This window comes from Nilaparvata lugens, chromosome 4 (genome assembly GCF_014356525.2).
Source record: "Nilaparvata lugens isolate BPH chromosome 4, ASM1435652v1, whole genome shotgun sequence".
Classification (NCBI taxonomy): domain Eukaryota; kingdom Metazoa; phylum Arthropoda; class Insecta; order Hemiptera; family Delphacidae; genus Nilaparvata; species Nilaparvata lugens.
In genome coordinates this window covers 67,625,206-67,638,562 of record NC_052507.1, presented here as the reverse complement: position 1 = coordinate 67,638,562, position 13,357 = coordinate 67,625,206, and the positions used below count along the sequence as shown (strand labels likewise).

At 34.6% G+C, this 13,357-nt stretch overlaps 2 protein-coding genes across 3 annotated transcripts in view; one reads left to right on the top strand and one right to left on the bottom strand.

Annotated features, from left to right (window-relative positions):
- The window catches only part of LOC120350934, a 34,364-nt gene extending 31,029 nt beyond the window's left edge, over nucleotides 1-3,335 (bottom strand). The window contains exons 1-2 of one of the 2 annotated variants that reach the window (XM_039426287.1): nucleotides 3,062-3,335; nucleotides 2,328-2,356 (exon numbers count right to left, since the gene is read on the bottom strand). In XM_039426287.1, the coding sequence (XP_039282221.1) occupies nucleotides 2,328-2,346 (19 nt within the window). In that variant the 5' untranslated portion in view covers nucleotides 2,347-2,356; nucleotides 3,062-3,335. The remainder of the gene's footprint in view (nucleotides 1-2,327; nucleotides 2,357-3,061) is intronic. The other variant, XM_039426288.1, reaches the window with a different exon arrangement.
- An 879-nt stretch (nucleotides 3,336-4,214) lies between these two features.
- LOC111044527 (neurofibromin) overlaps nucleotides 4,215-13,357 on the top strand; it is a 145,257-nt gene continuing 136,114 nt past the window's right edge. Inside the window, exons 1-4 of the mRNA XM_039427074.1 lie at nucleotides 4,215-4,390; nucleotides 8,361-8,504; nucleotides 12,026-12,209; nucleotides 12,935-13,049. Of these exons, the coding sequence (XP_039283008.1) occupies nucleotides 4,331-4,390; nucleotides 8,361-8,504; nucleotides 12,026-12,209; nucleotides 12,935-13,049 (503 nt within the window). The 5' untranslated portion in view covers nucleotides 4,215-4,330. The remainder of the gene's footprint in view (nucleotides 4,391-8,360; nucleotides 8,505-12,025; nucleotides 12,210-12,934; nucleotides 13,050-13,357) is intronic.

Here is a 13,357-nt window from a genome sequence, read left to right as displayed (position 1 = left end):
TCAATTTATAGAACTAATAATATTACAAACGTACACATAATTTTAAGAAACGTCAATTTAAAAAAAATGACAGCTATATGCTTACATTATTAGAATTTTTCAATTTTTGCTGGCAGAAGTTTTGAAATTTTCCTTTTATTGTCACTGCCGCCTGCCTCAACGATAAAAATGTACTATTATTTGTGTACATTTTTTTTCCCTTTTCCTTATTATTTCATTCCTTTCTAATAAATTTTCATTTTTCCCTTTTTTTAATTAATTCTGTATCAAAATCTGATGTATATTTCTTATTTTATTTTTCCATTTTGCATTAGTTTTCTTTCATTATTTACTTAAAATCTTTGAAGTGTAATATTTATTTTGTCTAAGTTTATTTATCTTTTGTAACTAATTTTTTTCCTGTAACTGGGCACCCGCCGAAAATCCTTTGGGTTTGGCAGGACCCTCAACTGTTTGTATTGTGAATAAAAATTTTGATTTGATTTTTTTGAATGCTTCTTTCAGACTAAAATTCGTGCCAGGCATATGGAAAGTAGCAGAGGTTATAATGCTACTAAAGCCAGGTAAAGAGCCACATGAAGTATCATCATTTAGGCCAATATAATATCATTGTTACCGGTCCTATCCAAGTTGTTTGAAAGGATTTTACTGAGTAGGCTAAAACCAATAATTTGAGAGACAGCACATAATAAAAATAACCAATTTGGCTTCAGAGTGAAACACTCAACAATAGATCAAGTGCATGTAATTATAATTGTAATAGAGTAGTGCTTAGAAGAGAAAAAAATTTGTTCAGCAGCTTTCCTTGATATAGGGCAAGCTTTTGATAAAGTATGGCATGAAGGTCTTATTTTCAAGCTCAAAAAAGTGCTACCAAAGCAATATACAGATATATTACAATCCTATCTGACTGACAGATACTTTAGGGTCAGGCATGAAAGTTCATATTCTGATTTGAAGGAAATTAAAGTAGGAATTCCTGAAGGCAGTGTTCTGGGACCAGTTCTTTACCAGCGATATTCCCAGCCTTGATGAGAATACTACAGCAACATTTGCAGACATTACAGCTATATTATCAGTAGACAGTATTATTCAATATTATTATTCAGTATTATTGCAATATTCATATTGCAACAGAGAAACTACAGAGATCCATCAACAAAATTCAAGATTGGACTAGAAAGTGGAGAATGAAATTGAATGAAGCAAAGTCGATTCACATCAATTTCACCAATAAGAAGAACCTGCCTATACCAATAACTATCAACAACCAAGTTGTACCATATGCTAATGATGCCAAGTATCTAGGTATGACCTTGGACGCAAAGCTTCGCTGGAAGGCCCATGTCAAAAAGAAGAGAGAAGAGCTTGGAATCAAATATAAGAGGCTGTATTTGCTGATCGGAAGAAACTCCATCCTTTCAATCTGAAGCAAAGTACTTCTGTACAAACAGATATTAAAGCCAGTATGGACGTATGGTATACAGCTTTGTACCAAAGACAGCAACATCAATGTCATACAACGTTTTCAAAACAAAGTGCTAAGGAACATTGTGGATGCTCCTTGGTATGTCAGAAACAGCGATCTTCATAGAGACCTGCACGTCGGCCTGGTGTCCACCGAGATTCAGAGGCATACGGAGAGGCACGAGGGGCGACTGCACCAACATGACAACGTCGAGGCGATCCAGCTGCTAGACAATGGAGGGTTGGTGCGGAGGCTCAAAAGGAGGAAACCGTTTGAACTAGTGTAGTGCTTGTTCAAGTAGTGTCCAGTGAAAGAGCAGAGCAGTGATTGAGTGAATCTAGCTTCTATAGTGCAGTCAATAAGTGTACATATCAATTAAACAATAGCAGTAAGAGTTCCCAATGAGAAATTCACTGTTCAATTTTTCAAGTAGTAATTTAGGATAGAAAAAAATTAGCTCATTAGTCTTTAAACTAGATGGCTATAGTATTGACCAATAGAAAAAAAATTGCAAGGTTTTCTACTATTTTGTTTGTATCTTGCTTTCAGTTTCTTTCTAAAATCAATAGTATATTAGTTAAATTTATTTTATTTTCATTTTAATGTATTGTTTTTCAAATTGTATGCTCAATTTGAATTATGAGGGCAATAATGGGATTCAGTTCCTGGTGCCCTCAAATATGTAAATTATCAAATAAATAAATTTTCAAGAATGGATTAGTATTAGTATATTCAATATCAATCAATTGTAGCCTATATCCCATAAAATCACGCTTTTATTCTACTTAGCCATAAATTATTTATAATAAATAAGAAAGTACCAAATTTTTCAAAAAGAGCAATACCATATCCAACTTACTTGAATCAATTTTACTCATGTTGAAAATTCTGCAATAAGAAAAAAATTGTTCAATCAATTATTATTTTGAATATCTATTATCTTTGGATATAACTCTCGCTATCGACTTGAGGTATTAGATTAACCTTATAGATCTTATGATGAAATATATATATGGTAACTATATAGACCAACTTCAATATAAATAATTAAAACGAACGATTTTGCCAATTAATCCGATGATTTTATCATGTTTGTTTAGATATAATAACATAGATTGAATAAACAAAATAAATCTTTGATTATATAATTAAACATATAGGCCTAGTAAAGTGTTTACAACTGGGTATGCTATTTATAGAAAGATAATATGGTAATCAGTTAAATTTACATTACGTATGTACCCTACTGAAATTTAGGCCTATATTTTGCAGCTGTATCGTAGCTGTTATAGCCTACTGTTGTGTTACCATACCAGAAGCATACTTTTCATACGGTGCATAAATTTGGAAAGAATTTTCTATGGTCATCACCTTTCAGCATATTATCATAGAGAGTGATTAGATGCTCGGCAAATATTGCTGATTTAATAATGTATAAAAAATAATGAAATATTTTTTTTATGTTTTGTAAAAGAATGGAAAAACGTCTGCCTTTTTAATATAAATAGCCTATATTTGAACTATTTCATTCATGTTGGATATGAAAAATATAGACCTAAAAATAGAACAAATTTGAGTTCAAACAAGTCTTACTTCAATCAATAAGTGAGGATCCTGGACATCAGGTGCTTCAGGTCGTGAATTGAGAAGTGGTTAGTGGAGTCACCAATACAATGTGCAAGAATATTTTGAGGCCAACAAAGGCATCATCTGAACCTATGTGATGCTTTTACTGGCGGGGCCATATTGAAAAAATTGCAAAACAATGGTATATTTACTATTTTTTAACTGTTTAATGTGTTTCATTAAGTATAGTGAACAAACGTAATTAAGTGTTTTTCTGATATAGGTAACTTATGTGTCAATCCTATGACAAGGACCATGTCAGGTCCTCTCCCAGACACAGTCAATCCAGATTTATGGTCATGACTAAGAAGAGAAAAGTGTAAAGTTTCATAATATAACCGTTATTCATGATAATATAATCATAATAACCGTTCTGATTCGTATTATACTAATTTATAGTGTACCGGTATTTACAAAAAAATAAGTGAAAGGAAAATCTATCAACAGACTGGGGTTTTTAGTGTTATAAATTATTGGCAGAACAATACTATACAGATAGATATGATACAGTACATTACCGTATATGCCTATTTTGGTAGGTACATTAATGTATGTTAAAAAATAATTCTTTCTGAAATTAAAAGCCAGTATACCGTACTGCATTTAAAACTAGAGAACAAGTTTTTTTAAATTGGGATTTGTAATTAGGCTACCTTACAATTAATGTGCGGCGTAGGCTTACTTTATTCTTACTAAGTTATCATTATTGAAGGAGATGAAAATTTGATTTTTATAAATAATTAATGGAGTCCATTACCTATACATTATAGGCTGACACATAGTAGAAAGTAAAAATAAGTTAGCCTAAATTGACTAAAAAATCTTTTTTATTCTACCATTGAAAATGTTCATAGTTTAGAATGCTCCCTAGTTCCTACTTGCAATATGATTAATCATTCATATTCCACTCAACTTCATCTCTACTACAAAAGATTGCCAGCAAATTAATAATAATTTATTAATTGGATCATGTTGGAGTAGACTGTTTTGAATATTTGATCATTTCGCGGCTTCGAGCAGTCCTCTCATTCATGCCTTTGCATCTCAAGGGAAAAGGGAATAGTTTCAGGGAAATTAAAATGGTAGCACTGCGCATTCATGCAGCTGGTATATTATTTTGTTCTTTGTTGCTTATATTGGCAGTATTGAGCAATATGACCGATTGTCGAGATGGCGGCGACGTGATGTTTACACTTTTTATAACTTGAATGTGATTGTTTGCAAACATTATTTCCAATGGCTACTCAAAAACCAGTGGAATGGGTGTCATCCCTAATGAGTAGGTTTGAAGAAAGGGTAAGTAGGTGTTTTAACATGATTAGATACCTCTTGACCGAGTTTCTAACTCAGTCAACAATCCGTCTGAAAATCGATAAAGCCTGTGTGCTTTTATGAATGGGAGCTGACCGGATGATGGGGTGTTGGGAGGAGTGTTGTCATTTCAAACAACTTATTACTTCTTGATAATCATTCCTGATTAAAATAATCAACAAAAGAGAAACCTTAGATTAAAATGATAAATGAATTATTAGTTGCCAATTGGATATTTCCATGGCATCACAGAGAAACCAAGTGGAAATCTCAACGCCCAGTTATACCCGGTATCAACAATTTGATAACAAATTACTGAATGAATGAACAGTAGCTATACTAGCTAACAGCAACAGTTTGCTTTCACCACATGATGATATTGAAGTAATCACTTTCAGCCTTAACAAATTTTGAAGATAAACACCTACTTAAAATATTCTAGGTGACTTATTTTTTTAGAGAATAAGTTAGGAAGTGTATCCAACTTTGGACTTGAAGTCCTTGCAGTTGACCTATAATTACTATCCTGCCTTATTAGCCTTTTATTAGATTTAATTATCGATTTATAAGTAACTTATATGAAAAAATGACCATAAAAAAGTAGGTATGACTTTAATAAACTTAATTAGCCTACACCCATAATACAATCCAAATCAGATTGACATAAATTCAATCAAATATTCATCACCCTCACCACAACAACAAATCCGAGTCCAACTGCATTATTTAAAAAACGATAATTTAGAACTGTCTCAACCTTGTTAAAAACTTACTTGAATCCTACACCCAGTGACTACCCACACCTCTTCCACTCTCACTTCCAACACAAAACATCTTGTTTTTGTAATTGTAAAAATAACAAAACTTTTACAATTTGTAATTGTAAAAATAATCAGTGAATCTATAAGTAAAGCGATATCAACTAGAGAGTAAATTTCAGGCAAATATCTATTTCTTTTAGTATGTCCAAAGTTGTTAAAAATTATTAGCCAACATTTGTTGGAATACATTGAAAAGAATAAACTATTCAGTAAAGCTCAACTTGGTTTCAGAAATGTCCGTTCATCGACAAGTGCTCTGACTGTCCTGATTTGTGTATTCTGAAATGCATTTGAGTCAGGTAATTCATTGACCTTTGCAATCGGAGCAAAGCATTCTACTGTGCTCCACTCAAACTGCCCCTTAACAATCTAGAAGAGTATTGAACTATTGCACCAGTTCTGAAACTATCAGTCGGCATGCTACATCGTTATTCAATTCAATAAAATCTTCAATGACCCCATAAAGGACGGCAGAATGCATTTCAGCACAGCATTATCTGACTTGGCAAAACTGGGAAAATATTTTCGCTGATTGCGCCTCCAACCGATGCCAGTAAAACCGAGGTTGCATGCTTCCATCTCAGTAACAGAAATGCAAACAGGAACTTCGCATCCAATTCGATGAGAAGTGGCTCACTCATTGAAAAACTCCTAGATATATGTAGGCGTAGTACTTGACAGGACGCTTCCTTTCAAGGAGCATCTTACAAGAATGGCGGAAAAACACTATCGTACTCATTTCGATATTTCCAATCAGCTGCGAAACGTCAACCATGAATGTTGTCAGCTTGTCACTTATTTCATAGTTTAAGTTTCTGTTACATATTTTTCAACTTCTATACAGTTTAATCTTGGATGATATTATTTTGTAGATATTTCATGAATCCAATTAGGCCTACTTAAATATTCTGTGAATTTGTGACTTAAAAATCTGATGATTATAACTTGACCTTATTAACAGTTATGCTGCTATTTAGGTAGAATAATTGCTGTTATCCTGAAGTCCATAAACAATATCATCCAAAAGCTCTGTGGAACTTCTTGGGGAGCTTCAGCTTCAACATTGCGCTTTTCAGCCCTGAGTCTCGTGTTTTCAACTGCTGAGTTTTGTGCGCCCGTGTGGCTAAATAGCTCACATGTTGATGCTCAGTTTAATAATTTAATGGGAATGGTTGCTGGAGTCATAAAATCGATGCCAATGGAATGGCTCCCGGTGCTGAGTCACATTCCACCCCCCAACCTCCGACGCATAAATGCTCTAACAAGAAAGTTCAACAAGATCCTGCAAAATCAAAACTTTCCAATGCATGGGGATATAGAAGATGCCAATCAAATCCGCCTGACGTCTGGGAAGCCTCCCACCAGAACGGCATTACATGCTCTGGATGGTGGGTTCAGTTTAACAGACGCCTTGCAACAATCTTGTCCCATGTATCACCCAAAAGCCACCAGGTTTTGATTTGCCACGCAAACTGTGGTCGGCTCTTAACAGAATCCGAACTCAGCATGGAAGATGTGCCTATGCGTTGCACAAGTGGGGAAAGGATCCAATGCATTTCTGTGAGTGTGGCGCTGTGCAAACCATATGACACATTGTAGAAGAGTGCACAAGAACAGCTTATGAGGGCAGGCTGGATGATTTCTTGGTAGCTACGCCAGATGCCGGGGCATATTTAAATAGACTAGATATATTAAATGAAAAAGACTAAGAAATTGTCAAAAAACCTACAGATTTATTGATACTTAGAAAGACCGGCTTCGGTTATTACACCATTGTTAATCTCTGATAAACTCTAGATATATGTATATAACTTTTAAAAATTTCCTTTTTATTTGTGTTCGACCCTTTTTTCAAATCTTGTGACTAAGATGACTTCATTGTTTATATGTGTTAGATAACATAGAGATTTGTGTCGTAGCACCATACGCTAAATGATAAATATGTTTCATTTTTCAACCTCCATGATTAGTCTTTTCCTCCTCCTCTTATTTCTCTCTCATCCTCCTCCTCCATAGCCTCTATAGTTTGTACCCTCCATAATTCATAGTAAACGCTTGGTCTTGTCAACTACGAATTATAGATGTTCTTCTGTAAATAATTATGTCCACTGTCTTGGTGAGCTACTCGCACTGTGTAAACAAGGCTACAGTTTTGAAAAAAACTTTTGATAGGCTACCGGTACTATTGTCTCTTTTCTGTTTAGGGAAATCATTCAAAAAGGGTACTGAGATTTGAATTTCTATTTATACCGGTACTATATAATGAGGATTGGTTATAATGAGGTCTACGTTATAATGGCAGTGGAGAAAGATAGGAGAACAGCAATGCCGATTTTCTGCCTTGCCACTACCTTCTGTAGAGGATAGCTGATAACGGTATATCTGATGTAATATTAACTATTCATTATTGTTAAAAATAATCAATTATATTTTATATGATAAGAAAATATATTTTCCAGTGATTCAATAATACATTTTTATAATAATTGAGATTGAATATTTTGTTAATTAATACTATTTCTACACTCATAGAAAACTATCTGGGAACGTTGCGGAGGTACAAAAGAATATCACTATCTGTTTTCTCTCGAATGATAGTCAAGGACCATAGCAATACCAATGTTAATCAAATACTGCCATTATAACGTGGACCTCGCTATAGAACATGTTTGAATTATGAAATATATTTAGGGCCGGTTTCCGGTCCTAAGTTCTAGCTAGACTTAAAACAGCTGGATTCAGAAAATAGGCTTTCCGAAACGGGGCGTTGTCGTAGTCATTGTCATAGTAACGTTTGAATTAAATTTCGAAAAACTAGAATATTGAACACAAAATAAAATAAAGAGAAAATAGTGTAAAGTTTTAGCTATTTTGAATTATTTAGGAATGTTTAATTTCGTCAAGGAAAAACGTTTCCAATTATAGAAATGAGAAAATAAAAACTGCGACTACTGTCATAAAAACTGCAACTACGCCCCGTTTTGGAAAACCAATTTTCTGACTCCAGCTGTTTAAAGTCTAGAACTTGGCTAAATTCCGAGCTCGGAAACCGGCCCTTAGGGTGTAATGAATGTAAATTATTGAAGGATAACAATAATCAGTATTAAGGCAATTTGTTGCGTTTTTGATTGCAGTTACCGAGTCGTGCGGGGCCTCAAACATGTACTACAAGAGTGAACGAAGAAAACTCAAAGGAGTGTCTCATCCAGATCAGTCGATACCGTTTTTCTCTTGTCATTTCTGGCCTAACAAAAATTCTTCAACGAGTCAACGAAACGGTCAGTTGAAAGATTTTGCAAACTGCTGCTTTCAAAGATATTTTGTCTGGAAACACTGTTTTTAAAACATCTTTTATATTAACCTACAGTTTTGGTTAAAGAATTAAAATTAAAATATTCATTGTGTATTAACCTAAAGTTTTGGTTGAAGCATTGAAATATCCATTGTGCTACTAACGTGCTATGTAATTGTTTATGATCAAAATTTGTCTCTATTTTAACTCTGACGATATAGTATCTCAAGTCACAAGGACGGGAAAGAGCCTTTTGCAGGCGAGAATGATGTTTCTAGTCGAGGCGTTAGCCGAGACTAGAATTTCATTCGAGCACTGCAAAAGACATTCACGTCCAAGTAACTTACACTATTTTTGTCATAATAATCTAGAAAAGAATAATTGATAAACAGAAAACATTACCTGCTTGTCCTGACATTACTACATGCATTCTATAAACATAACTTAGTTTACAAGTTTCGAATCAGGAATTTCTTGATTGTAGTTGACAAAACTTCCACCTTGAGCGCTAAAAAGCGTTTTTGTACCAGTTTTGCTGTTCCTAATTCGGAACTAGGAAACATACTCGACTGTAATATTAAAGAAAATGTAGGATTTTATTAACAGTATAGTATGCTGTAATGAGAATCATATGTTTATTTGTTCTACAATCAGCTGTTTACCGGCTTGATTTCATGGATGTAAAACAGCTGACATTGAATGTCACACCATCATCAACTCCAGCATCACTGATGGCACCATCATCAGCGGCGTCATCATTAACATTGTCGTCGGCGGCATCATCATCATCATCAACATCGGGACCAGTGACAGTCTCTTTACCGGATCCAGCATTGTTGACAGCACCATCATCAGCGGCGTCATCATTAACATTGTCGTCGGCGGCATCATCATCATCATCATCAACATCGGGACCAGTGACAGTCTCTTTACCGGATCCAGCATTGTTGACAGCACCATCATCGACTCCGGCATCATCATTGGTGGCATCCTCATTGACAGCATCATCGACATCGGCATCAGTAACAGCCCCTTTGCCAACACCAACATCACCAGTTGAAGGGATGGCTGCATCAGTGGCACTGCCTGTGTGTCATCTTATGCGGGTTCGGCAGCCACCCACAGCTACACTGGTGTGGCACAGTGTCACATGCGAGGATAACCATGGGCCTCAAGTGTTCGGCAAGCAAGGACATTTATTGTATGTCAAGTAATTTCTTAAAACGTATTATTAAGTTTATTTTGATACCTTTGACTCAATGTATAAATGAGTGTCTAGCTCAGAATGTATTCCCAGATGAGTTGAAGTTGGCAAGGGTTGTACCGATTTATAAGAGGGGTTCTCGCCTGGATCCTAACAACTATAGACCAGTCTCAATTTTGCCAGTTCTGTCAAAAATATTTGAGATCATAATAGGTGGCCAATTGCATGAGTTCTGTGAGCTGAATGGTCTGTTTGCTGACACTCAGTTTGGGTTCAGGGCTGGACGGTCGACGGTGGGCGCTGTTGAATGTATAATTAAAGGGATATGTGATAGTTTTGAAGGGGGGTTGCTGGGTTGACGCTATGTGATCTCAGCAAGGCTTTTGACACCCTGGATCATGAAATCTTGCTGTCTAAGTTGATTCTCTATGGTGTGGTCGGTGGACCTCTCCAGCTTCTGCGCTCATACTTGGGTGGACGCAGGCAGGCTGTTCAGGCAGGTGGTGGGCTCTCACGGGTTAGAGCCCTGAGTTATGGGGTGCCCCAGGGATCTGTGCTGGGACCCCTTCTGTTTCTTATTATGATCAATGATGTTGCCCTTTCAGATCATAGGATGGTTGTATGCTACGCCGATGACACCTCTATCATGGATGTTGGCAGGAATATGCATGAGGTCCAGGAATTGATGAATGCATCCAGAGGGGCAGCTGCCGACTGGTTTGCTGCTAACCGGTTTGCCTTAAACAGTGAAAAGATACAAACCATTGTCTTCAGCCTTAGGAATGGGATGCAGTATGAGTTCCCTCCTGTAAAGCTCTTGGGCTTCCATCTTGATAGGAAACTTTCTTGGAGGGAGCATATACAGAGTGTCTGCTGCAGGTTGAACAGAGTCCTGTTTCTGCTGAGGAGCTTGAAGAGCTGTGTTCCCGAGGCATATCTCCGTATGAGCTACCATGGTTTGGGTAGATAGGCAAAAGACGGACGGTTTGATGGAAAAAGATTCCCGGCCGATACATTTTAAGTTTAACGACTTAAGCTTGAAGACCCATCCGTTTTACCGTCCAGATGCAACGACTTACGTGTACCGACTTTTGCTTGAGCAAAAGACTGAAGCTAAACTTGAGCGTCTAGACCGGGCTTAAGGCTGTGCAAAGGCTAAAAATAAACTTTCTACTCGTGATATTTTTCCAAGTTTTTCGATTTGTATATCATCAAGCTATCAAAATGAAAAAGTTTTCTCAGGAAAATATTTTTCCGATCATTACTTTTTGAGATATGAGCGCCTCAAGTTTAAATTTTTGGGACAGAACATTTCAAATTCGGTAAGAGATAAATCCATGAGATTCAGAGGATGAATTCTTCATAGTATTGTTGATCTAGTAAAACAAAAATTTTCTGAAAATATCAATTTTTGAAAAAGTTATTCAATTTACCAAAAATAACTCAACTAAAAGTTATTTTTGGTTATTTTTAGTAAATTGAATAACTATCTTAAAATTGATATTTTCAGAAAATTTTTGTTTTACTAGATCAACAATACCATGAAGAATCTATCCGCTAAATCTCATGGATTTATCTCTTACCGAATTTGAAATGTTCTGTCCCAAAAATTTAACTTTAGGCGCTCATATCTCAAAAAGTAATGATCAGAAAAAATGTTTTCCTGAGAAAACTTTTTCATTTTGATAGCTTGATGATATACAAATCGAAAAACTTGGAAAAATATCACGAGTAGAAAGTTTATTTTTAGCCTTTGCACAGCCTTAACTGCCAACTTTATTTGAGGAAAATTTAAATCATAAAAAATGCAATAAATACAGCTTAATCCGTTGTAGTGTGTTTATTGACTCAACAACTCAAAAACTCTATTTAATTAGCCCTAACATAATATGGTAATGCTAAAAAAGGGAAATTTCGTTATAAAACTGGTAATTAGTTTCTAAACTACTTTTTCAAATATCTATAGTCGTTTTTATTTTTATTGAAAAATCTGGTAGTGGTGTTATTAATAGCATCGTTTAATTAATTATCTGTGTTTTTGTGATCATAACCAGTATTGTACATTACACAAATGTTTATATGCTAAAACTGTACAGTAATTATAATCTAATTTATCCGGCAGTTATGATAAATATATCTGGTGTTAGTTTCAATTTAATGGTGATATTATATTTGATTTTGTTTTGCATGACTGAACACTTTATAATAACTTTGTTGTAGTCTAGACACTGTTGTTTTTCTACGTAGAAAATGTTTTGATTATTCTGAAACGATTTCTTTCTGATTTGTGATGATATTTTCAGTTCTTGGCTATAATGTCTGGATCGAAGCCTCATGGCCCTGAAATGGAGAAGAACTGCTACGAATCCTTGTTAATTGTCCTTGATACACTGGAAAGGTGTCTTTCAAATCAACCGAAAGATACGACAAGATTTGACGAGACAATGAACGTAAAAATACTATTGCGTGAAATTTGTCAATTTCTAGGTAATTTCTTTTCAAATGCAGTATTACCAGTTGTTATTTCATCATGCTTTCACTGTTCGCTATCAAATTGAAACTAATATTTTAGTTACCTCATGGTTTCATCAGAACAAGATACAATGTTCTGTGTATTTAATAGTTGGATTTGTAAAGTCTATGCCACTTATTAGGAAATATGTTCGTAATAACAAAGTTGAAAATCATATCCTAGCTGTAGCACACATATTGTATTTTAATAACTTTCAAAATCCGAAATGAATGACCTTTTCCGTGTTAGATTCCTTGCACACGTTGAATAACTACAATGTGGACTACTATTCCATTAATGCACTTTTACGCTACTATGAGCTATTTGTGAATAATGTGAGTTCATTTTATCATAAACCTCCGTAAATTATAGAATTGGTGACAATTTTATAATTTACGAAACAAAGAAAAAGAATAGAATCTCAATATGTAAAATATTTTTAAATATAAAAATGGTATTGAAAACATTAATGTATTTTTCTTCTAATTATGGAGAAATTCCACATCATCTTTCTCCATTGAAACAATGGGATAAGATTATTGAAATTGCCTACTTACAGTATTGTGCTTTTCACTAGTGATTTGTGATAGCATTTCACTTTGGACAAGATTTTCATAGATACTAGAATCAATATTGCTATCAGCATTAAACCATAAGCATTATCCTATGTTTTACAATTTGAATTGTTTGTTTTCTACAGAAGTCCCCATCCATAATGATTTCACAAATCAGCAACTGAAAACTCTCGCATCAAAAGTATTGTTTGCTCTGAGTATTAATTTTTTCAATGCTGTCTTCAACAGAATATCTGCGAGGTATGTATGTTTTAATAATTCTCCTGATGTGTTGTTAGTTTTTCTTTGTATGAAGGTCATATCATTAATCCTATTAATATAAGGACATTGAAATTAATTTATTGATGTTAATGATGATCGATGATTATATGATATTAAAACTCATTTCTTAATGATGTAAATTGAATTGAAACAAGGGTAAAATATTCTGAAGTCAAAAATCTTGACTATGGTTGCAGCAGAGAGATTGCTACGGTTAACAAATGGAATGAATTGAAAAAATCAAGTTTTTTCATTTATTTCGATAATCTTTAGGCGCTGTTTACCCT